Here is a 26,721-nt window from a genome sequence, read left to right as displayed (position 1 = left end):
AGCGGCCTGATGGACCAAATATGTATTGCTTTAACTTCCTGGTTGCTGGTTAGTCTTAACAAGCCGCTCTTTGGTACCTTTAAAGTTACAACCTTCAAAACAGATTTTGGGTTGAAACTCTAACCTAGCATGTTGTGTCAAATCCGTACCCCAACCCTGTTGTCTTAAAAAAAACCTAGCAAAGTAAGAGTGTAACAGTTACTGTAAGATGTTAATGATTTGGGTATAAAATAAGAATTGTGGCACAGCCAATATTTTCCTCCAGCATGTAATCAAGAGTATATTTTAGGGAAAACAAGATGGATCTACGGTCTTCCAGCACAGGGGCCCAGTATTCTAATCATTCTACATTACAACCAGCATATCTGGCTGTTTTAAGTCTGTCACTGACACCTACTACCACACTCAGACTCGAGGTGTTACGTTGCCCGGATGTGGGATCAACACAGCCTACTTCGGTTCTGCCATGAAGCTGATTGGCCCATCAGATAAGGAGCAGAGCTTTGATTGGAGCTGGCAGCAGCTATCGGACAGAGCTGAAGGCACAAAGCCAGAAGGAGAGAAATGGTACAGGTTGTCCTGCATGTGTATGTGTGTGTGTGTGTGTGAGTGCCTGTGTAAAGGGGTACAAGATTATCTTTTTGTATCCAAACATGTGACAGGCTGGAACAGACCCTGGTTTCAGTCACAGTACAAGGCCCATTCTATGCAACTCAATGACCTTGTAGTAGACACACACCCATACACACAAAGCTGAATACACTGCTCAGTACACCGCATTGTACTTAGGGCTATTTCCTCCCACCTGTTCACGTTTAACTCTCAGCACTCAGACACACTGTTGTCCCAGTCTCTGTGACTGTTTAAATGTAATTTTCATGTCACCGGGAGATTGAGTTGGCAGAATTGCAGGAAACCGGCACGCTGCTGACACTTCCGCTTTTTAAGTGACCGGCTTAGAGCTCGCGCCGTTTCTAAAACTGTTGGACAGAGGTCAAACCAATCTGTGGGAGTGTTGGGTATAAAGACAGAGAGCTTTCAGGTGAAAGGTTCATGCTGCAGGCGCAACAGCCCGTCTCTGTCATGTGCCTTTTGTAGGTGCATTTCTGGAACCAGAGAAAGCTGAAGTTTGGCGGAGGCCGCGCGTAAACACACACGCAGGTACGTCCGCACAAGTACACACTCAAGCTTGAGGACACTTCTTCAGAAAAAGACAGGAAGCAAATACAGCTGCTCCCTGTCTTAGTAAAGGCAGCTCTCCTCCTCCTCCACTGTCCTCCAGCTGCCTGCAACACTTTGGCTCCTTTAAGCAACATGCTGTGGTGTTAGGAGACCAGAGCCAAGCAATGTGATGACTAAGGCTCAAGGTTCTGGACAAAACTCAGTGGTGATGCCATTAAAATTTACAGATGGTGTCTTTTCCCTATGACTGCCTATTTTAATAGTTCAAACACAAATATACCTTAATGTGAATTGATAAACAAGTGGAAGCCATCTTAGCACAAATACAGAAACTAATATCTACAGGTGAATCTGCAAATACTCCAGATTTAATCTGAACCGGAAATAATCCCTGTTTTGAACAGTTTTCTCTTTCCTAAAAATAGGGAAGAAAACAGAAATGGGTGAAACCAATAAACGATGCACTACTAGGCGAATCTTTTGAATATTTTACCCAAGAGCTACAACAGATTATGCCACTCATCTAATACAGTATCAAAGGAAAATAAAAGATCTCGTTCTTCTATGCTTTATAGCTAATGTAGTGTGCTTCTAAAACCTGCATCTATCTTGTAGTCTGTACACCAACAGCAGTACGCCATTGATCCGACGAAGGTCTTTCACCAAAGGAAGATGAACTCGAAAGCTGCCCGACACCCAACTGTGGAGTCACAAACATCATAAGTTGCTTGCCTTTCTCGACTATTGCCTTTCTCGAAATAAATAATAATATTTACTTCTGCCTGCTGTGGGGGCCCATGCCCAAAGGTTACTTCTTAGTAATTTCCTCAGCAAACTTAATTTGCTTTGGTCTCCCCAGAGTTTCCAGAGAGGAGCTGTCAAAGGGGAGATCAAGATAACAAAGAGTAATAGATCAAGATCAGATGAATGAACATAAAAATAATGAGTCCACTTTCACTGTCTTCCAATGTCTTCTTCATATCATGGACGCCTGGGACAACACCTCTGGAGTGGCCGACTGGGTAGTGTTCATGCTTTGATACTCCTTTGGAAAGTTTGCTCTGTAGTGTTGGAAAAGAGGATTTTTTTTAACCTTCTAATTTAGCAGGAGCAAGATGATATTCACTTCTTTATTCTCACAGAATTGCTAAGCAAATGATGGAAGTTTGGTTGACCAGTCCATCTATGGCTGTGAATGAGAAGACCCACAAATTAGCCTTTTATTGCCTTTTTTTCTTTTTACACCCAAAGTCACAAAGTCCAGTCTATTCCCTCTGTTTGTCTCCAGTCTGGTTTGGTTTGGCGTTCAAGGATAGAAGCTCATGGCAGTCAAGGCGAGGTGTATGTCTGACCTGGGAACCTGAGCGCCTCCTTTGAGCTCAAGTACAAAAAAGTCATCAATAATTTAAGAAAATGTGTGAGAACAGCGACGGTACTGAAACTGGAGGAAGAAAAGGCAGGAACTGCTCAATGAGGCTACAAAGAGGATGCCGGCAACACTTCCTAATAAGAGCAAGCATAAATCCAAATCAACATATTGATTGACCTAGCCAAAGTTCAGAAGTAAATCTGACAGCAAATTTGCGGGGTTGCCTGAAGAGGGTTGTGGACAAGAGATGTTCTCTCAACTCGAAAGGTCTGGGGAACTGTAGTTTTAGCAGAGTGGGAAGATATTGTGAAATGCAGATAGACTTCTATGAAAGAAGACTGAATGCTGAAATTAAGTCGTTATCAAAGTTTCTGTTCAACATGAATACTTATGCAGTCAGGTTATTGCATTTCTTCTCCATCTAACATATTTATCTTCCAACTAAATTTTAGTCATGGTATATGGAGAAAGAAAATGTTTTCCTCATTTTTATGTCATCGTTTTTGAAATCAGGATGCTAATTTTGTAATAAACATTGTAGTATACTGCAAAATGCCAAACAGAATCCTGAAAATGTTATGTAATATACACAAAGTTTCATATATTTAAGAAAAGGTAATTTTATGCACTCATCGTACTATCAATTTGCAAACTCCACATGTCCAGTCCTGTGATTCTCCCCAACAATCAATGTTCCTGCGCCAGATCAGTTCTAATGTGTGTCCTTCAAACACTGAGTGGTAGGAAAATAAATGGAGAGGTGGTAATTAAAGGGTTGAGGTTGGTGAGATTCTTAACCTTCCACAGACTCCCTCTCTCTCTGTTAAATCCAAGGTAAATAATCAGGGCCAGCGAGAACCTGGCATGGCCTCCGTTCTATCTTCGGCATTCACCGGGCTGAGTGGTTATCCAGCAGAGAGCTGAGAAACTGAATCAGTTTGATTATCTGAGTGCATAAAAGAACAAACACACTTTTTTGGTCAAATATGATTTTAGTTGGAGATTTTAGAGGGATGAGACGGGATTGTGGGCCAAGAAGAAATGAAAGATATGGAGCTTCTGGACATCTAAGGTGGAATATTACTCTTTAATGAAAACTTCATCAGGTATGAAATACTTTATTTGAAAGTAAGAAAAAAAAAATCTAAAATAAGAATGCGTGTGATAAGAAATATTAAACTTCAGATAAAGCAAATATTGTACTTTGTGTCTCACTTAGATCAGACATTTACAATTTCCAGGAGATCAACACTCCAGGCGTTTCTCCACAGGATGCTTGTTTCTCTGAGCATTGGTATATGGTTGTTTCCAGAGAGTGGAGTGTGAAGTAACCACACCTGGGTTCCAGCAACTAATACCTTTTCCTTCTTTTTTTTTCTTCAAAGCATTCAACCATTCATCCTCAGTCTAACTGGAGATGTTTAGAAGACCATTGCTAATTTTGTTCTGTTAACCACTTCCCTACAATGCTGTCCACGTGCTATACATATAAAACCTAATTAATCACAACAAAAAAGCTAAACCCATTTAATAAAGGTATCAAATAAAGTTAGCGACATTAGCTAAAATCCCCAATTTCTCTGTATCCTATGGAGATTGAATAAGAGGTTTTTTCCACGACATTTATTCTCACTTGTAAATAAACAAACACTATAATTAACCCACTAAGTCACGTACAAGATTTCTGACTCAGGACTAAATTATCTTGGCTATTAACTAGTGTTTGGTGTTCTTGGCTGAAAACAACGTTGAGGTTCCTTAAAGCTCCACTCTAGGACAACTTCCTTTTACCATATTACTGTGTCAGATAAACTGATAAACAACCAAATTTACATGCAGATAATAGATTGTTACAATATATTATGATTATAGAGTAACACAACATATTGTGTCGTATGGATGTTGATGACATGGCACCACATTTTTGTTTCACCACATCACCAATTAAATCACATTTTGTGCATTTATGTGGCACCAAATTGGCAAGAAATGTGATGTTAAGTAAATTTTTGCAAACTATACCAGGTTTTTATCGCGTCTTCCTCCAGTTTAATGCTATAGAGACAGATTTTATTGGGTTTTGCAATGAAAATTTAAGCTAAAAACTTCAGGGAAGTGGCGGTATGGCTATAGAGTCAGACCTATATTTTAATAGGAACATGACCTTGATTACCAATTCAGTGTATGGCCAACTTAAAAACCTTGCCTACATTAATGAATTTCTGCGACAAAGTCATTACAGATATACAGTACCTATATTGAGAAAGTCCCCCCAAATTCCTTGTAGTTTTCTAGGGACTTGTACAAACAAGAGATATGTAATGAAACCTGCTTTGCATTGCCTTCTACAAATACAATACTAGAAAATGACAGAAATGAATCCAGACCCATGGCAAACCAACACCTATATGGAGATTTATTTCAAACCTAAAACCAGAAGGAGATGCTTATTATCATTTTCTGATGGGAATAAATTATATATCAGGACAGACCATTTTGGTAGAAGTATCAATAAAAAAAAAAAGTATAAAATTGTAAAAAGATGCATCAATGATATGAAAGAAGTAGAGACAACAAGGAAGTGGACATATACAAATTTGAAGAAATTGGGGAAAAGGGAAACAATGCAAAGGATCACTGTACTGCGGAATAATTTGTGAAAGGTATAAAAAAAGAGCAATATAATTCAAAACAATTTAGAATTCAGTTTAAATCATGAAAGGAGGAAAAACAACAAATTTCCTATAAAACATAAGCTCAAATGAAGCAGTATTGCAAGTTTAATTTTCAGAAATAAGCAGCAGCATTCATCCATCCATCTTCTAACACCCTTGTCCCTACTGGGGTCAGGAGGGGTGATGGTGCCTATCTCCCGCTAACGCTCTGGGCGTTAGCCAGTCTGTTGCAGGGTGACACAGAGATAGACAGGACAAACAACCATGCACACACACACTCGCACGTAGGGAGAATTTAGAGACCAATTAACCTGACAGTCATGTTTTTGGACTGTGGGAGGAAGCCGGAGTACCCGGAGAGAACCCACGCATGCACAGGGAGAACATGCAAACTCCGTGAAGAAAGACCCCGGAGCGGGAATCGAACCCTGGACCTTCTTGCTGCAGCAGTGCTATCTACTGCGCCACTGCAGTAGCATTCAAACATATAAAATTTTATTAGAAACCTTAAAAAATTAAGCAGAAATAATAATTGAAGTTGCTTTGCAAGATGTACAAAAGTCCCAGAATAGTAGAATATTCCTTGAAATGTGGTGACCTTCTGACAGATTTCGAGACAGTTGGTCCCAGGGTTTGACAAGGTTCTCCTACTATAAGACGTTGAATTCATTGATCTGTGATTAGTGTGGGAGGATCATCAAAACAGTAAAAAATATTAAAAATCTGAGCCATTAAGCAACAATCTGCAATTCAAACTGTTTAAAGTTCAAATATTTGTTTTTAGTAGGAAGGAAGTGGCCCTAACAGAGTTTGAATGATTTTGACACTCCCATCAATGTACTAAATACATCTAGTATAAATACTGTAAGTTATAACACACATCTGCTGACAGAGCTGAATGCTGTAAAGGTTGAACGGTTAAAACAGAACAAAGTCTGCAGTAGGCATTGGCGACCAAACAATTGATCAAAAAGAATATGAATGCTATTTCTTATGACATTAGTCATAAGTGAAGCAGTGGACAAAAGATCATTAATAATCGTCATTTTGTGACCTTAAGCTTAGAAAACCCAAAGCACATGAGCAAGTCCATCTCAAAAACTAAGCTCGGAAGGAAAAAGAAGAGGTTGGAGTCAAAGTCTTTCATTAAATATGACTGAGATGTTGTGGCATGGCATATAACAGGCAGTTAATTCCAGAAAGCCCTTAAATGTGTCCGAGTTAAAATATTTCTATAACAAAGAGTTGTTCTAAATTCCTCTAGAACTTCTCATTGTTTATCGGAAGTGTCATAAAGGGTCTGGTTTTCCCGTAATCATTTATTTATGTTTTTGGTGATCTGAAAAATGTAGTGGTGACAAACAAAAGCAACAGCAGAAGAAATCTGTGAGGGGGCAAATACGTTTTCACAGCACTGTATGCCTGCTGAATGACAGTGAGAGGGAAGCTGGATGGGCGAATAGTATCTCCATCCAGGTTTATAGCATCCCCGCCGTGGAGACGAGGATCTTAAAGCACAAGCAGGAAAAAGCACCGTAAACCTGCAGCCAGCTACGGCTCTATTATCTTTATGAGGAAATATTAGATTGGAAGTGTGTGTGGAGTCAGACCTGAGGCCAGCAGGGAGACAGTGTGCTTCTATGCAGGCCACACGCCGGTCAGGCCTGAGAGGCTGGGGCGGATTCTTGAATAGTCTAATAAACACCAGATGTTCCCTGGGTAATGTATACACAGACCCTGTGCCGTGTCCATCTTCCCCAGCAGGAATAACACAGCTAGGCCGAGGCAGCCAGCGTTTGAAGATTCATATCTACAGAAGCGGCAACAGGAGGAGGACCGTACCACCGTCGCCTTGCGAAACGTCTTACTTTCGGTGCCGTTGACAGAATTCTGTAGGAAGGGGCGATAAGGAATCTATGGCCTGGGTGAAAGGAAAGTACAAACAAACAGCGCCAACTCAATTCCCTGCAACCGAGAGAGATAAACAGCCAATTGAAATTTCTTTTTTAAAAGAGAGCTTGGGTTCCTGTCGACCAATTGCGTTTCCCCTTGTTGCCTTATCTGTGACAGACTCCTAGAAACTGATAGGGCCTAGCCGGACCTCTGGATTCCGTTCCCCCGCACACTTACTAGGGCTTTATCTGGAGGTTGGAGCCTCTGTGAAATGGCAAACGGTGCCAGAGATATCATTCAACAAATCCCTGGTCTGCTACCCATGTCCCCCAGTCACCTTGTTGATTCTGTATGGGAGGAAAGAAAAGTCTAATGCACTGGCCTTTCTCATCGCTGCTGCCATGTTTGCGAATACAAGATTATGTTGCTTCAGGGTAACATTAACAAATTCATAAAATGCTTCTTTACATTAGCTTGAAAAAGTACCATGAAGTTTGTGTTGCGACAAAATGTGAGACAGCTCAAGAGGCTTGAATTCTGCTTCAAGGCGATAGTACATGCAGTTCTCTGCCGTGCCATGTCTCGGCCTACTTTCTCATGAATATTAAAGAAAAATCCACTTTTTCATTCGGCTGGTTGCTGGCAGTCAAAACTAAACAGAATACCTGCAAACACTGCAGTGTCTCACTGATCTGAGGATTGCGAGGCCCCATAAATCGCAGGAACTGCGAGGATTTAGGAGAATACTCGGAGCACGCAGGCCTGCATGTCATCATAGCTGGGACTTATGTGACATAAAAAGAACAAAGCCTTCGCCTTGCAAATGGCAGCTCTCTCTGCACGTTGTCATGCTCGGGCGTGCCTTCTCTTTGATGGAGCGTGGCCCTGTAAACAGGTTTTCTCTCACTTTCTGAATTGAGCCCCTAACGGTTGCAGCCTCTTCTGAGGCAGAGAGATTCTTCCATCACGAGAGCATTCCTCAGCGGTCACTCACCGACTTGCCTGCTTGCTGCTTGTCAGGATGAATACACCCACCTGCTTTATCTGTAGCCATCAACAGTCCTGTCACCTGATAAATTTTGCTTAAATGTACCAGTTATTCTGAAAATGAACATCAACATCACTTACCTCCCCTAATTTTACGGTGAATGTCTTTTGACAACATCAGCTTCACTGAGACTCATGCTACTTGCCTAGCTTTTAGTTTCAATGTATACCAAAGATTTGAGGTATACGATTATCCTGACTTGGAAATTACAGAAGTGCCTCCCATTAAATTTACGGGTAACAGTTGTATACTCATTAGCAACACAAGTACCTGGCCACCAGCATGTATAACTTGGCCAAATCCAATTCACAAGTTGGCTTACTTTTAGTGTTGGTCTGAATCACTTGAGATCAGCTTCCAGATCAGCTGCTTTCTGTAGTGTAATTCAATGGATGGTCAAAACTTTAATTGCCTAAGCATAAATACAAAAAAAGCTCACCATCCAATCTAGTACTTCAAAGTTTTGGCTCAGATTTTCAATAACACTAACCTGCGGGACACCTGAGTTACTTCACACACAGCCCTAATCTGTCTATCCATACCAAGCTCCATTCTAACAGGACGCCAAGATTCATTCACTTTGTTTGTGGAAGAGACTCCTAGATTTGGTTGACAACAGTAGCCTCAGACTGTCATCTGGGCTGTTCCACACCTGGGTGCATATGCCGCAATGTTCACAGGAGATTATGGCTTGTAGACACCCATGGAACCAAATGCTTGTTTAAAAAGTATATATTGCCAACTAAACTCCACAACCAATTCCATGAAGATAAAGGTCATCCTAGTTCCTCAACTTTCGAATGAAAGCCAAACCGATCATCCCGAATCAAAGGTTCCAAACAATGTTGAGTAAACTTTACAGGAATAGCTGAGTAGCTTGATTTGTCAGTGAACATCCTCTGTATTGGAAATTGAATAACAATCTCTGGACATCTTTATCTAGACCACCACTGCAGTCTGCCACTTCATAGATGTCCTGGTATTTCATGTGAGACTGAAGACGCATGTCAGCCAATACACCTCCTCCCTGGGACATTACCTACCTACCACTCCTTACCCTTATGATCATGAGGTATGGGTTATAATTGAAAGAACAAGGTCTTAGATAGAAAACGGCTGAGATTCACCTTAGACCAGACTCTGTCTTAAAGTTAAGGTAAGGAGCTCCATCAGCCATGTCTTGAAATGGAGCCGCTGCTCCTGTAAAAAGGTTCAGCCATCTGATCAGGATGCAAACTGCATGCCTCGCTTTGGAGGTTTTCCAGGCACATCTTACTAAGAGGAGATTCCAGAGGCAACCGAGAACACACTAGAGAGACTATGTGTGCCTTCTGGTCAGGTATCAAGTAGGAATACATCAGAATGACCTGTGTAGTGTTGCTGAGGTTGAGTGTGGGGTAAAGGTTCCCTACAGTTATACCTTCTTTCTCCGCTACTATTTAGAGACAAAGAAGCATGGGGGCAGAAAGGTGTGTGTACGTGTGTTCATGAGTGTGAGGCAGCTCAGAGTTGGAAAAAGTTACTCACGAGGCATGATGCCCTGGTCTGTCAGCTGCTCTCGTGTCCTCCTCTGCTGAAGTCTTAACTGTAGCACTGATGAAAGGAGAACAGAAGGAGCACAGGAAAGAGGGAAAGAGATGTGAGGAGACAAGTGAGGGACAGAGCAAAAATCAAAAGAAGAAGCCGTTTCAGAATAGCTTGTGTTTAGTTAACCTGAAGGCGGCTTGTCAGAAGTAGGGCGTGCATGTCAAGAAAAAAAAAAAAAAGCAACTTTACAAGTCAATTTTAAATAAATCCCTCATGAATATTTCAAATCCCTGACTGAACTCCACAGTGTGCTGTGCACACCACTGATAACCAAAATGAAAACAGATTGAAAGCCATTCACTCTTCATTTTGCCACTCAGCTATAGAAGACTACAGTATTCATTACAGCTTAAAAATGCTGGAGATGGCCACCAGCCTCTTTTCAGAAAAGGTAAAGAATCGTAATGAACTAAACTTGTAAATATGATTAAGAGGATTGGTGTTCATTCATACCCTCCCTTATATAGGAGATGTTTTGGGTAGACAGGTATGCTATTACTACTTCTTAGTCATGTCTGCTTGTGTTTATTTTCTAATACTCCAAAAGATCAATGTGGACAGTTTGGCAAGAGACAACTGCATTTGTTGCAAATGGAGTCCTGACTGTATTATTTGACAGTACAAGTCAAGAAACATTTATACCCTGGGGAGATTTAGATTTCATTGTTTTCATTCATCTAAGTTTGCTTCTGATAACCCTCTTTGCCGTCACCATAATCTGTAGGTTTTTTCTTCAAGAAACCTGACTGGGTCATTTAAAAATATTTTTAAAATATTACTTTCAGTCAGGGGAAACGTGGCATGGATGTTAAAAGTTCCAAATAAATATGCTCTTCTTAAATCTGCTTTTTCAAACTTCTGGTGACGTTTTCTATAGAATTAAAACTGTTTGTACTTTAGTAATAACTGTCTTTTCAGGGAAGATATGCTGGTTTTACCTAAAATGGTGTCCACTGGATCTTGGCTTGAGTTCCACACAGAACTTGACAAAATGCTTCTTTTTTTTTTGAGTGGCATCTGAGTTTAAAGCTAAAACGAGGCCAGAGTTCTCAAGTTTCCAATTTTCCAAATTGGAAAATTCAATTGGAGCAAAATGAAGCCAGCCACATTGGATTTCGTAGTGACGGTAAAAAGCTGTTCCTCTGCACTTCTGACTGTTTGCACCTCATTACCGTTGTTAGTGAGTCTGTTGCTATGGCTTTATCGGCCATTCTATTGCTGCTAAAGTCTAGCATGGACACTGCGCATAACGACGCACATCACGTCTCACTGGTTTTCCGTGCTACAACCGAAACACCTTGTGCTTTGTTTTCTGTCTCAAGAGTTAAAACCACAGTACTGTATCGTATACATTTTCTTTTTTTTTTACTTTTGAAAACTGTAGCATAGCTCAAGTGGTGTGTCATATCATTTCCAGATTGGAGTTCTAACTCCAGAGACCAGCTGGATGCAAAAATATGTCTCGTGTTAAAGGTGTCCTCTTCTTCAGGGCCAACAGCAGGAGCAAAACATTTCAACCCGTTCTTGAATTAATGCTCCAACTGTTTTCTTTTACTTTTTCTCCTTCTACTTGGCACCGCTTTTAAGGTTGCAGCAACTCATTACATTTAGCTGGTAAATAAAAGCCATATTACCAGCGCACTTGGCTTGAACTGATCAGATTCATTAAACGCAACAATGAAAGTTAAGAACTTGAGCCTGTCTGCAATCGCAGGGTGTCGTATAACATGATGCAATAGTTCATGAATAGCTCTTCATTCTTTTGATATTGTAATAGTGCAATTCTGTGACATATCAAGGCTAAAAATATACATCACAACATTCAGTCCAAGTGTGAGACCATGCTCAGTTTTTACTCATTAAGGTGAATCTGTTTGGCATCAGAAAATGTTTTAGAGCTTGATTAAAGAGTAATTTAGCAAATACGATGATGTGAATTGAACATGCAGTATGGGTATTGTCTGAATTATATTGTTTAAAATGAACTCAGAAGGCAGATTCTAAAACCTAATTTCCTAAAAATATCTAAGCACTGACTCAAATCAGAGGTATCTTGGCCAAGGAAGTGTGCAGATGGTCACTAGGTGGTGCTAGAGCACCTGCCCTTTTTGCTTTTTAGATTAAAAAAAAAAAGTGCCCTTTTAAAATATTTATTTAAATTTTTCTTTAAACAGTGTAGTGTGTGGCTAAAGGTAGCATTTCTGGAAAAGTTATAAGCTTTTCCAGCTAAAATTAAACGCTTATAAGCTGACCAGTCCCTGTAGTGCCCAGAAGACGTCTGCGGGTATGGTGTACATGTTGTATATTCTGTTTCAAATTCATCAAATCATTCACATCAGTTTATTTAGACAATCTATTCTTGTAAATGAAAGATAAAATCAAAGACAAAGGTATGTATTTTTTGTGTGAGTATGTAAATTTTGCTATGAGACATTGAAAATTGTGCAGGAAAAATCTACTAATATTCCCACTTGTTGCAAAACGTAACCCCCCACCCCATCTCCACTCGAGCACCTGACCCCCAAAATATCTGTGCACGCCACTGACCCAGGTTCTTGTGAACCCTATCAGTATTATGCATGTCCACATATGCATTAAAAAAAAAAAACACGCACACACACTCATACAAAACAACACTGCTTTCTCGCAAATATTTCTGCGAGCAGGATGTAGGGAAAGATAAACACAGCTCCTGGCTTTTAAACAGATCTGCTAGGCAGTGTGTGGTCCACGGCATGTGTGTGTGATTCTCCCTGCTGTGTCCATGTGCATGCATGTGTGTGTGTGTGCAGTAGTGGCCTAGGTGGGACTCTAGGTCATAAACACGAGCCTCCTCTGCGTCTGTTGGTCTGCTTGCGTCCGTTCCTTTCGTCTCTTTTGTCTGCGTGTGCTTTTCCTCCTCGCCGTTATCTGGAGGGTCTCCTGGTCGGATCCTGGATCTGACACACAAGTATGAAATGTTCCCGCCCCACCTGATCACGTTCTGTTCGTCTCTCCAATTGTTTATCATCTCGCTCAGGTGGTTTCAATTCGCTCTCCTCTGGCCACAGCCGTGCACGTCAAGAACAGAATAGAAACTGCTTCAGCACAACGACTTTTCCCGACACTTGTCTGCCACACCGCCCGCTCTACCGCCGCGGAGCACCTCCGTTACGTAACGCCGGGCCGTTCCCCTTCTCCTGCCTTCTTCTGACATCTGCTTTCGTTTACCGCAAGAGGGAGGGGTCACGACCCCGTAGCTCGCTACATCACAGAGCAAACGCAGGCATTAGTGACTGACTGGAAGCTGACCAAAACATGCAACTGATACAACCACTGTCAAGAATTTTTTTATTTTTTTTTACGCACGCCTGATTGGTTCATAAGTGTTTTGGTAAAAGCCAGGTGACAAAATGCAATGTAAATGTTGTAGGAAGATAATTCTGTTCAGCATTTTTTTTCCTGTTCATTCCTCAAAGGGATAGTTTGAGATTTTTGAAGCGAGGTTCTGGAACATGTTTATGAGCAGTTTATATCCTACCAGTGGTAGATGACAGTCTTTGTTTAGCATGAATCCACATCAGCTGAGCCTGGTCGCTGAAGCCAACAGCTACTTTATGATCGCCCAGGACTAAAACAGACATCTTAAACAGCTATATCTAAAATCATAAATTGGCATTTTATAACTCTTTAAGGCAGGCATCTCATGACCCAGTTCTTGAGGTTCAGCAGCCTGCAACCTTTAGATGTGCGAATCCAAAGGTCAAGTTCTGCAGAAACCGGCGAATCACGTTCTAATTTAGTTTAGGCGTGTTGATGGGAAGCCACGAGGAATGAAAGACAGTTGATGACAAAGGAAATGGAGGTTGGAAGTGGTGTCCCACCTATAATTCTCCTATGTGAAGCACATGCTGAGAGCTGAGCGCACAACATTGTTAAACAGACATAAAAGTAAAGATTATGTTATGATAGTCCACAATAAAATATTTTTACACCACTTTATTTTGTCAGGCACACACAGAAAGAACATTGTTGGCGCACTGCCTCACTTACTCCATTTACTGTTTAAATAATTTTTTTTCTAAACAAACAAAAAAATACTTTTACATTACATCTGCCAGGAACAACAATGTCCACAATGCTCCCAGCATTCAGAATGTTGTGGCGTTACGAGCCTCTTCTTGTGAACATCTGAAGGACGCTGTCTTGGTTCAGTCACTAACATGACTCTATTAGACATCTGCTTTCAATCCGTGTTAGGACTCTATTATTGTCCAGTTGAATACAAGCACACCACTGGCTATGGTGGCGGTTGTCTAAGCTGGCAACAAATGAAAGTTAAGTTAAAGCTTAAGTCAGCATTGCTAGCTGCTAGCTTCTGCTAGTAGACACTTAGTCAGGTGTTAGGTGCCTAGCTCTTGACTAGCTTTTGTTAGGCAGCTAACACCTGCCATATAATTATCTACAACCAGTGACTTTTAGCCCTACTATTTTAGGTATATTAAGTTGAGGGGAAAAGAGGAACACAAAGATGATTTGTGTATGTAAAAGCATAGACGTCTGCCTTATGGATGATGATACAATCTCTCATCTTTGGCTAATTATCAGCACATTCTAATGACTCAGAATCTAATATTGTTGTGTTGTCTGCCCCTGCTTGATGTGGACTTTGGGGGGGGAGGGGGGGAGAATTTGTTACAATCTCTGATTTATACTAATAGAAACCAAGAAAGTTCTCTTCTGCGAGTAAGAAAATAAATTCTTGTTGTTTCAGCAGAATTTTACTTTAAGAAATCTTAACTACAACTTCAAGATGCAGAACTCGAGTGTCACCGTTCGGTTGACAAAGATAACAGTAAATTTGTTTCGCCCCTGTACTCCCACATGTCCTCGAGCCAAATCCTGAAAACTGAACCCTTCTTTCTGATCACTTCGGTGCTGCCTGCAAGCTGATAAAACAAGCTCATATTTCAGCCAGGTGACAGGCTTAATCTCACCCATACATGCAGGTTTTATGTCTTATTTTCTTGGCGAAGGCAACGCTGAAGTCAAGCTGTACTGCTCTGTGCTGAGCGTACTGACAGGTTATCAATAACTGTGCCTAAGAAAGCACAGCAGCTGCCATACAGTCTGCTCTTTCTCCAAAGCGTTGCCTTGTCCTGACTGCGGAGCCGAGTCGAGCCGAGCCGAGCTGAGCCGCGTAATCACAGATAGCTGAAACACACTGTTGACTTTGAAACCGAAGACATTTGTTTCAGCCTGGGGTGCCTTGACAACAAAGGACATACAAATCGACAGCCGCATTTACAAGTGCTCAGATTTATAATGTAAATAAACCGTGGTTCGAGGGGGTTTTGTGTGACTGAAGTGGAGATAATTAAACAAGCCAGCCAAGAGATTTCGCTATTTATCATCCATTTCTGTGCCTCACACAGGAGAACAGCACTAACATCACACTTTTGCACCAGAACTCCAACAATCTAAGGAGAGGACGCATTCGTCACCCGAATTTCCCCCTAAACTTTCATCGACACGGACAGGAATGTGTTGGCGACAGATGTACGAGCGTTGCTGTCCACCATCTCGTAAACAGGTGTTCCCAAATGAAGCAAAACGTTTATTTTACTCTAATACCCCAGTATGAAGCGAAAATCCACCTTAAAAAGGAACGCACATACGTTACTCCCAACAGTTTTGGCCACTTAAGAGTCAGACTTATGAACAAGAGCCAGAGCCTGACTGCAGGGGAGACAACACTCCACCATAAATGTTTTTGGAGAGGTTCCAATGCCTGTGACTTATGGTCAACAGTGGAAGACTGAAAACAAGTGAAAAGGGAAAAAACAAAAGGAAACTGTTCATTTTTTTTAAATGTGCAGCCAGAATGCCATTCACTGTCAGAACGTTGGAGTATACTTTGCCTGGTCTCGCAAACTATTTCAGTCCAGTTAGTGTAAAGTTATTCAGGTTCCATTAAAGAAATATAAACCAATTTACTGCCACAATAAGCTGAATTATTTGACATTGTTTCTCCCAAACCTTTTCTAAATGAGCAGCTGACACAACCACATTAAAGGGAAGTAGATCACATCCATATGAAAGGGAATCATTACGTCATTTTACGCCTTCTTTGTTTTTTTGCTTTTTTTCACCAGTATAAATTAGAGATCCATGTTATTCCGGTTTTGCGGATATTTGTTGACAAAAATCAACTAGAGTTTAACTGGCATACACCTTTCTGAAAGAAAGTTAGGTTTCCAGGAGAATTGGTTTGATTTTGGCACAGTCGGTCCCTGAGGAAACCAGTGATAAGCATGTAGATGATTAGATTTCCAAGGAGATGCTATCTCTAGATTAGGCACCAGGGGGCGTAGGCAGTGGCGTTACAAATGAAATGAAGGACTTATCAGTCGGTTACCAAAGCATTTGATTTTCAGTTACACTCAGACTTGATGGAGGTTGAGGAAGCTTCTATTGGCTCCACATCAAGTCAAGTGGAAATACCAGGCAACTATTCAGTGCAATGTCGAGGATAAGTACCCATCCTTGACATGAAATGCAACCTCCATGAAGGTTCAGTGACCTACATGGAGGTTCAACCTCTGTGATATCTGTGGATCCCTATACCTCACTTCCACCCGGTCGCATTCATGATCCACACAGAACTCTGTCGAGTCAATTCTGCTGCTTACTGCATCTCAAAGGCATCAAGGCATCACAAACTATTGTAACTGCCTGGTCTCTTTGACTCATTGTCCCACCTGTTGTATCCCCCTCTGCCAGTTCTTGACGTACTAGTTCCTTGCCAATCAAATCATTCACACACCCAACATGAGCGTAAGCACTGGTCTTCAGGGGTATCAAATTATGTCCAAATTGGGAGTAATTTCTCCTCAGGGCCCACATTTTTTTGTTAGTACGAGTAGAATCTGTAATTCTATTCGTACCGTAACTGATGATGAAATGTACTTGGCGGGGGGGGGGGGTAAAAGAGGAAAACAAAATTTATGCTTAAGATTTAGTTTTCTGATTTTGTTATTTAAATTTGTCTGCATGTTAGTGCCAATTAAACCAATATTTGCATCTTTTTGGTAGATATAAGTACTGCAGTAAAAAAAAAGCTTTCTCGATCAAGTATGGTTACCATACTTCTCATAAGAGAATGTGTTATGAAGACATTCTCATTTGCTATTCTGCATATAGTAGACCCCTCAAGATCTGGCAAGATCTGGCATTTACCTGAAGTTGGACCCCTCGTTCACACCGTAATGTCACAGTGTGCGTCTCAAGAATGTCGTCCACTATTGTTTGAGCTGTTAATCATATCAACATGAGCACTAGTGAGTGACACACTTGAAGAACATTGTGTAGTCTCTGTGGAGCTCATAAATGAGATCTTTATCTTTCCTTTTAGCCTCCACAAAGCGGAGGCAGTTCCCATGGCTTCAGCAGCGCAGCCAAAGCGCGTCGTATGCAGAAGCGGCGACGACTGGCAGTTTTCACATAGAGCTAAACGCTCCCTTAGGCTACGGGCGAGCAGCAGCGGTTCCCATGGCTGGGATCATGTAGTTCAAGCGTGGTGGAAAAGTATCAACAATCATTGGTTTTCACAGGGCGTTGAATGTCACTCAGAGTGCTGCAGCTTAAAGAAAACTGTAAATTCTCCACAGGCTGAATTGTCTCAGACTCCCTCCTGTCTTCAGCAGTTAGCACATAGAGATTTACAGGCTGTCTTCCTTCTGTAGGCTCACTCAGGCACTCGTAAATTAGCTCCAACAGTCACGTCGGTTGTTATATGTTTCACCCAGTATTAACTCCTCTGACTGTAACATCAAGCGGACTCGAGCTTAGAGTCGGTATCTCTACATCTGTGCCGCATTATCCTTTCAGAGCACTCGGGTTAGAGCAACACAGTCCTTCTAGCAGAAAGGATTTTTTACTGGAATCCTTAAAAATTCCCCACAGCACAGCAGTTCCATCGCCATTTGGAGCACAGGAGCTCCGAACGGCTCAAAGGAAAAGGGACATTTGGCCCCCAATCTCCGGAATGCAGTCACAGCTGACCGGCAGAGTGGATGCATGGACCAGAGAAACCGCTCACCGAAATTCACCTGCTCACCGTTCAGTGACCTACATGGAGCCTCACAGCTGATTCTCACCCCAATCAATTACATTTTCCTCAGGGAGGTGGCAGTGTTGGTCAGATTACACACACTACAGTGGTACAACGCAAACCCCCCCCACACACACCCCTTCCCCCACAGATGGTACCTTTAAAACTAGAACAAGTGTCTGAATAAGAAATGCACTGTGTTGGAATGACCTGCCAGGGGTGTACACCACCTCTTGTCTACTGACCGCTGAAGATGGGCACCGTCTGCCGTGACTCTGTGAGGATTAACCCGGAGCTTCAAATGGATGGACAGAGATATTAATGGAATTGAATGTGTGCATACAGGAGGAGGGAAGAATAAACGGCACACAGAGTCTTGTGCACCATGAGCCATATTTAGTTGACCTCTGACACCTCTTCAACATCTAATCACTCTTATCAGACAGGGGAAAACCTGGACAAGCTCCCTCAGCAGCACCACCACCAGGGAACAAGTGCACCAACCTGCCTGAGGCATCACAAGCACGTGGGTACATCTACAAGGAAGCAGACAGACCTCGAGGAATCCTTCCAGCTGTAAATTCATCATGGTGTGACAAGGCATGCCGCTAGTCTCAGCTCTCTGGAGACAGACTCTGGTGTCAACTGTACCTACACATGACAGCAGTACAGCTGTGCACACCTGTTGCCGGGCTGCCGTGACAATGTCTCAATGCAGAAGGGAGTTAAATGCAATGATGTATAAGAGATTTCACGTAAGTCCCAAGTGTTGGCTGGCAAGGTGTTGCAGGATAACCGAGCAAAAGAGTTTGCTAATAAACAGCGAGCATACAGTCAGAAGCAATCCAAAAATGAACTTACCTGATCTAAACTTGCTTCGTATCAGTATGGAGTGCTCGGAGCCCAGAAGAGTCATAATGATTTCAGTACAGTTCCAGCGTTCAAAGGTTTCAAAAACAAGCCGCAAACGTTCAAAAAGCCGTACACACTTCGAGCCCTCGGGCGACCTCTGGACCACAGACTCATGGGAGACAAAGTTGGCTCTGTCCGCCTCATCAACAGCTTAAGAAGAAGCACTAACTGGCAAAAGTGTGTGACAACAAACTAAATTGTTCTAGTTCTGTGGCGCTCAGTTGGAATCTAGCTCTCTGTCTGCCGCTGCTCTCCTCTCCTCTGCTCTCACCCCACAGCAGCTGATGTGGGAGTGTGTGATTTTTGCGGGCCGACGAGGCTTTGGTCCCTTCTGGCTGAGAGCTCTGAGCTGGGGCCGGGGACAACATGCAGAGATATGCCCTACTCAGGGAGGGGCCGAGCTGGGGCCAGGGTTTCCTCCAAGCCCCGCCTGCTGCAACCCAGAGGCACAACAGGGTTTGGCTGATGACTTCTTCCTCCCTTGCCACCAGTGTAAATATATCTGCCTATCAGCCCAGCTGACTGTCATTAGTGGGGAGAAAGGCAGATCGAGACTCAGAGGAAGACAGTGGAGCCATGACACAGGCAGAATGGAAGATGTCCAGTTTCACTTCTTCACTGAGTCTAAAAGTCTGAGTAGAGGTAAAACTTTGGCCAAATAGTCTGATCCTAAAGTTCTTTACTCCGAAGTGAAATGGTACTTGAGAGTACTAGATTTTAGAATGGGGTGGGAGATTGCTTTTACAAAAGTTTGAAGAATCCAAGAGATTTGAACTCTCTGATAAGCCTGTTAAGGAAGGAAAATCCAAACCATTGTCTGACGTCAAAATACCATCAGGAAGATTTAAGAGATGCTGAAGAAGCAGAGCCCTAAAGGACCCAAAGGCCAGTTTCTCACAGAAAACAATGCAATGGAGATGAGAGTTTGGAACCTTTGGTCTGTTTTTGACAGTCGCCACATCAATGTAAAGCAAAGAAGGTCCGACAAATAAAATCTTCATACTGTAAAACCTGCTTGTCTTTTTGTTGTTGCCCAGCATAACAACAGAACAGAATGTTGTCCTGCAGCCAGATCAGACAGTAAATGTCATCTACCCATATTTGGTGGACCACTCCTCCAGTTTCCACACACCAACTAGATATTTGTCCAAATGAACTAGGCTCTGAACTTTGTTTCTGGAGTGTAATATTTTCCAGCTCCTCCACTTGAATGGAGCAGAATCTGATAGGGACTTTTTGTAATAAACCAACGATTGAAAACTCGTTTTCAAATTTCTGCCACAAATTTCCTCTTTACTTTGACACACCTAAAGAGAACAGCTCTAATCAACTACCTTCATGGTTCACCTCAACACAGCAGTGGTGGATGTAAAGCTAAAGGCTGTGAAAGTTATTGCTTATAGAAAGTTGACCTCTAGCCATTCGGGGCAAACATGGGGAGGAATTATCTTGTCAAGAGAGACCAAAATGTTAACTTTTTGACCTAGATGTAAAATGCAATGTGTATGAAAAGAACCATGACAGGACATCACTCTGAAAACACAATTTCTACGCTGCAACAAAGATGCGGAGAGGTTTGTACTGTGGGAACAAGGAAGCTGGTCAGATTTGGTGGGATGGAGCTAAATACAGGACTAGACTTGAGACTGAGGTGGAACGTCACTTTTCAGCAGGACATTCAGCCCGAGCTACATTGAAATGATTTAAGTCAGAGCATAATCATATGTTTGAATGGTCCAGTCAAAGTCCAGACCTAATTCCAATGCAAATCTATGGTAAGAGTTGAAAACTGACATACAGTCAATTCAGTCTGAGTGAGTTGTAGCTATCAAATGGGCAAAAATCTTTAGGTGTGCTAAGCTCATAGATCTACTCTACTTCATTAAAGACTTGCAGGTAAAGGAGTCTCTACAAAATATTTTAAACCACATATCATTTTCTTTCCTCTGTACATTTATTCATACATTTTTCTTGGTTTGTCACATTGTAAAGAATACCTAAAAAGATAATTACTTTTGGATGGTACTTCATTCCAAGGGTCAATCCTCTGACCGATAAATCTACAAAAATCCATTGAGCAAGTCAAAAAATTTCATTCATAACATTTTTAAATATTGCTGATTCATTTCATATATGTTTGCACTATTATTGAAAAGTAATTGTACTTTGAGATATTTACTTTAGGTCAATGAGAGTCATTAGGTTTCATCCTTTAAAGTTGAAAACTTGTAATACGACTAAACCTCACTACAGAACATACATGATCAACAAAGATTGTGTAGTTTTATAACAACATCCTCATAGTTGCATGAAGATGATTTCAAATAAAATAATGAATTTTAAAATGTGTGACACTGTTTTTTTTTGTGTGTTTTTTTATTGCACATTTACTAGCGTGACTGATTCCATATGCATTCAATGACATAATGTTCACATGCAGCTCATGTCTGGTATTGTTTAGACATCAGCAACGACTGAGATTGTAGTAACAAGATTGTTGCAGCTATAAACTCTTTATATGTTCAACTGTGTAGCCGAATAGGTATGATGTGAAACAGACTAAAATAATGTATTTGCCAAACCATCAATACACAAAGATTTTCACCGCAGTAAAACAGTCGACAGCTCACTCGCACGACATTGTGATGTGTAAAAACGGGAGAACGTTTCACTTATAAAGAGATTTTGTGGCAGGTTCAAAACAGTTCCAAAGATGCTGGGGGAAAAAAAAAACAAACTTCATATAAAAACAGATTCAGGTACTAAAACAGCATTTTAAAATTCATTGCTCAACATAATCCTGGCATAACCAGGAGGATTTCAAGAAGTAAAATCTTTATCTGAACAGAATATAAAAATAAAAATAAAGCACCTTCTTCTACAAACTCTTGTGTTCCCTACATGGCTTCTGACAAACTGGAAACATTACTTTTCCTGGCTTTCCTCAAAGGACATATTTTTGAAAAGCGTGAAATGCTTCATTCCTTGGTCTTGATGTTTTATTCACCAATGTTCTTTCACAAACCTCCAGGGCCTTCAAGGCACAACAGCATTTATACAAGTGGACGTTTGAAGGATGCTATTCCTATTTTCCTCCATTTTAATTAGCCAAAAACATATTATGAAAGTTGTATAATGTAGCTCTATATTACGTAAAAACAAATCAGTTCTTCAGAGCTTCAATCGGCACCAACCGACTTCACAGCTGTCCGTTTTCATCTCTTCACACCGCAAGACACGGCGCTGCTTTTGTAGCAGATGATCTCCTCCATGCGCCACTGAGATGCTCGCACTGAAACGTGGAGTATTTTAACGTAACAAATGACATGCCTTATCTGTTTGCCGTAAGTCTGTGCCGCGTCTCACGTGTGCTGGAGCGAGCTCCAAGAAGCCGCACAATACTCCAGTCAAATATTTACATTAAAGCTTCTCGGTCTGCAAATCTGTCCTTGACATTTGAAAGTGAATTTGTCTCCGCGCATAAACACGCACACACGCGCACGCACACAAATCACACAGGTGCACACACGCATGCACACACATGCCACTCCGGTGTCTTAATTAGCAGGTGAAAGTGCTTAAAGGGAAGGTTTGACAGTGTACACACAGTGTCTCGAACAGATTCCTGAGGAGGTCACCCAGCCCCGGCTTAATCCTCCCCTTTAATTGGGCCCCATGTCAACGAATGTGACATGTCTCATCTGAACTGTCTGGAGCCACATGTGCGTGTGTGTCTTTCAGCATGTGTCTGCGATAAAACCACAGAAGAGACTCAAAGATCACACTCGTATACCAATTAGACAGATCCGACTGCATAGCTTTAAACACCATGTTTACAGCTTAGGGCGCAGATGTGCGACCCGCGACGGTCAGGCAGTTGTTGATTGGCCGACGATGCAAATGGCTTAATCGTTTTCGTCTAGACCGCCGCGTTCAAACCTCGCGTTGCGTAACGCAACCGTGCGTGTTTATTGGCAAACCGTGCGGGCTTGTAAATCAAGACATGACTGTATAATTTCTTTTGTTTTAGATGGAACAGATGTATGAGGCTAAAAGTAGCTAAACTGTAGAAAATTTCATAAAAATGATGTCCGAGCTCAGCAGGAGATATATACAGTTGAATATACTGTGGCGAGATGTTATATCTTCCTATTTTCTTGACACGATTAGCATGTTGCCGTAGCTATCAGTTCCAGTAAATGATGGCTCAGCACAACATGGAAACTTTTGCTATTGACCGGAACAGTCACATATTTTAAATGCCTGAAGTAGTGTACCTCATCCGTGGACTCCAGCTGTCCTTCAGCCATTTGATGAGGTTTAATGCTCACACTGCGGGGTGTTGAAGTAAGGGTACAGTCACTGGACCCCTTCATCCAGCCATGAATGATAATGATAAACTTTAAAAATAGTGGTGTAGCAATACGTAAATGACACGATACTGATTTCACGAGAACAAGACGGGACGAGATTTTATTACTTTCAAGAAAACTTCAGAGATCAACTTTATGCTTAAAGAAAAAAAGGACTTTATTCTGAAACTTTAGAGTTTGCCACGGAAATCAACAAACTAATCTTTCATTTTCCAATTTATTTTCATCTCCTCAGACCTCAGTTCTTTCACTATGCATGGTCTACTGTATGACCTTTCCCAATTGCTATTGATAAAGTGGGCTGTGATTGTTACGTAGCTTAACATGCCCTTAGATCTGGTGGCAAAGTAGAGTGTTTTCTTGACTATTTCTCTTTTTCTTATATTGTTAATTTGAGTATCGTGTTCTTATTTTTATCTTTGTTTTACCTTTGCGTGGATATGCATGTTCCCACTTATATCAACATGAAATATAAAGACTATTTCTATTCTATGGGATGCAAACAATTAGAGACCTTACCTCACATCTTACAGAACTTGAAAGCTCTGCTGATAACATCTTGGTGCCATTTGACCTTCAAATGGAGTCCACAACTAAACAGGTCAGTGATGCAGTAAAATGGAGACCAAAGAACTATTAGGCTGTTGGTCAGAATGCTATGCCAGACTATTGTACATTAAAGGAGTCATGCCTCTTCTGATAAGCAGGTACAACATTTTTGACAGCAACACTAAGCACAAATCAAACCTCAGTTTTAAAGTGAGTTGTGTCATAATGTGCCTTTAGGATCTGTTCTATGTGGTCTGAACTCACAAACAGCTCATCTTCGCCTTAGCTGTTCTGAGGTAAACGACGCATGTTGTGGGTTTAGATTTTTCAAACCCAAAAGCAGGCCGTCTCTGGTGTTAGATATTGAGTCAATAGTGAAATCGCTTTTGTGGTTGTTAAAATAAAACACCGTTCTCTGCCAGACTCAGAAAGCTTATCTCAAATAATAATGAGAAGTGCTGACAACGTTGATTAATTATGAGGTGATCAATTTCAACTGATCGCTCAGTCACTACATTACTCTCAACTTATTTCTTATGTTGACTTCAGCCTTTGGATGCACCCATGACTCTTGCGAGATGCATTTTTGTTTCTTTTTGGTCTCTTTGTGGTATTTAGTGCTATTAAATCTACAACAGTGCATATCCTCTGTTGCTATTGCTTCAGTATTTTAAGCTTAGCTTCACTGTGATCCAGTTCTGAATCTGGTTGAAGTTGTTTGTGCCACTGGAGCAACTCAGAGTGCTCTTACACAGTTAGTTTCTAGACCTACAGATTTCTAATATCCCCTGCTTAAATTGAGCATTTTGCACCCCAAAGATCCAATGCTTGTACTGAAACAAAGACTTGTGCCAAATGACCTCGCTTAGCCTCCTAGACAATTCTTTGAGGATAAAGATCTAGTCCCATTATCCATGGGCAGGAAAGAAGATAGACTGCTAGCCTGCAGGTTGGACAATTGGTTGGACCCTCCCTACAACCCAACTGAACATTTAGCTGTTCCAAGGATATTGAAAAGTTTGATCCCTCAATAGCTGGATGATAAATCAGTATTACTGAGGTCTGGTATGTATTTAATGGCGCAGTATATAACGTCTTTTTTGTTATCAATAGAAATTGTGTGTAGTTCATAATTTGCAGCTGAAGTTCTGGCTTCATCCTGACATCTGGTACAATTAGATCCATTTCCATTACAAACGTGCAGAAAAACGTTATCAATATTCATATCCTTTGCAATTGAGGTCTTTCTGTTAAATAAGAAGGGCAATTAAAATCACACGTGATCAATTTGTTGAAGTGATAAGCCATTAAAAACATGCGCCATCATCCTCCAACTACTTCCTGTCATCTTTTCATGATTTGCACCAGTGGCAGCATCCGGTTGTGAATCATGTGACTTGTGTGATGCAGAAAAAGTGTTTCCATTGCAGTTTTATAAATAATCCAATTTCGATAAAACCAGAAATAACAAACAAACAAACTTTATCATGGAGCCCAAACGTTTTATGGAAAAATTTGAGCTTTTTCAAAATTGGCATTCTTATAAAGCAAATTCATTTTGAAATGTTGATTTGCGCAGTTATAGGGTCAATGGAAACACAGCTACTGTTGGTGTTGCCTTTGGTGTTTATGTAAATTCCTCAGTACTACATAAAAAATTAATAAAAAGCTCTCTCATACAATGCCTGATGTGGGTATGATGATAACCAACATGGTGATATGAACTACAGAAGGACGGAGCTGAAGTTTAAGAACGGTACCAACAGTGTGCTCAACTCAGGAAACATCAGAACAACATTTAATCTGCTGCAATAATGGCCTAGTCCTTAAAGTATACAACACTGTAAAAAAACTGGACTTGGAGGCTGATAGTCTTCTGATGAGGGATCTTAGATAAAGACACTGGTAGGGAAGAGGGACGGCAGATAAGACTGACAGAGAAGAGCTTCTTTGAGGACAAGAGATGAGGCCGTCAGGAGTAGACAGGATATGGGTTGGGGGTGAGGGGTATTTAGGAGGGTACATTGTGTGGATGTTTGTTAAGGCAGCAGACGTAGTGGCCTCCGTGGGCCCCGCTGAAACAGCTGTGTTGTATCAGTCTAAGTGTGCGTACTGCTGCTCTGTCTCAGATAGCCGCTCCAGTCTCAGGTAAACAGTGACCTTTAATTCTGTTGCCTTTCTGGGATTATAAGTAATTAAGTTTCTCTACAACATTAGTATTAGACTACATTATGTCTATGTTGTGAACGTTTTTTTTTTTTTTTTAGGGAAATGGGTTGATATGAGGTCGGGTAATGGCACTTGGATTAACAGAGAGACTTTTATCAACGCCCAATCACCCTTATCAGTAAACTAAGGGTTTTCTCACGACACAAGTTGGCTGAAAACAAAAATGTGTCAGAGAAAATTGGAGGCTGTGGAATGCAAACGGAGTGAGTAAATTCTGACGAACAAAAAAAGAAAAGGGCCCTGGTCACAAAAAGAGTTTGGAGGGGACAGAATTGCTTTGTTGCAAGAGAAGAAGAGGTGAGGGAGGGTGGGAAATGAAGAATGAGAAGCGGACGGAGCCAGACGCGGAGTCAGGTTCAGCTTTTCTCCCTCAAGTTTCTGAGCCGCGGTTTATAATGAAGACGTTCCAGTGGGAGCATGTTGAATCCAAACCAGAAGTGACAGAAAGACGAGCCCGAGCCAGCGGCCCCCTCTTCTTGTTTCCACCCCCCCAAACCTACAGTCTATCTACGTCTGCTCCGAGGCTCGGTAACCTTCACTCTGCATCCCCCGCCTCAGACCTCGGCAGCGTCTGAGCCGCGCATGTCTGCCGCCAGGTTGGAAACGTCAACATGCTCGGGAGACACTGCTGCTGGAATCAATCTGGGAAGAATCCCAAAGCACAACAAGGGTGCATGGGAGCTGCACAGTCTCTATAACATGAAATGACAAAGAGAGATAGTATTTGGTGTTTTTGTGGCTGTTTGGACGATCGGCTCTGCCTCTGGTGCAGTCTGCAGGCGCTGGCGGGCGGCCACAAGAGCATGGACAGG

The 26,721-nt window shown here is 41.6% G+C and overlaps 1 protein-coding gene across 6 annotated transcripts in view; it reads right to left on the bottom strand.

The window, feature by feature from the left end:
* myocd (myocardin) overlaps positions 1 to 26,721 on the bottom strand; it is a 138,658-nt gene that overhangs the window by 13,918 nt on the left and 98,019 nt on the right. For 4 of the 6 annotated variants that reach the window (XM_028029102.1, XM_028029103.1, XM_028029105.1 and 1 more), the window contains exon 5: positions 9,695 to 9,760. In XM_028029102.1, coding sequence (XP_027884903.1) covers positions 9,695 to 9,760 — 66 coding nt within the window. Of the gene's footprint in view, positions 1 to 9,694; positions 9,761 to 18,707; positions 19,130 to 26,721 lie in introns of those variants that run through there. The other 2 variants (XM_028029104.1, XM_028029106.1) reach the window with 2 other exon arrangements.

Source organism: Xiphophorus couchianus, chromosome 10 (genome assembly GCF_001444195.1).
Source record: "Xiphophorus couchianus chromosome 10, X_couchianus-1.0, whole genome shotgun sequence".
Classification (NCBI taxonomy): domain Eukaryota; kingdom Metazoa; phylum Chordata; class Actinopteri; order Cyprinodontiformes; family Poeciliidae; genus Xiphophorus; species Xiphophorus couchianus.
The sequence above is the reverse complement of the archived record's forward strand: the minus strand, read 5'-3'. Positions and strand labels throughout refer to the sequence as shown.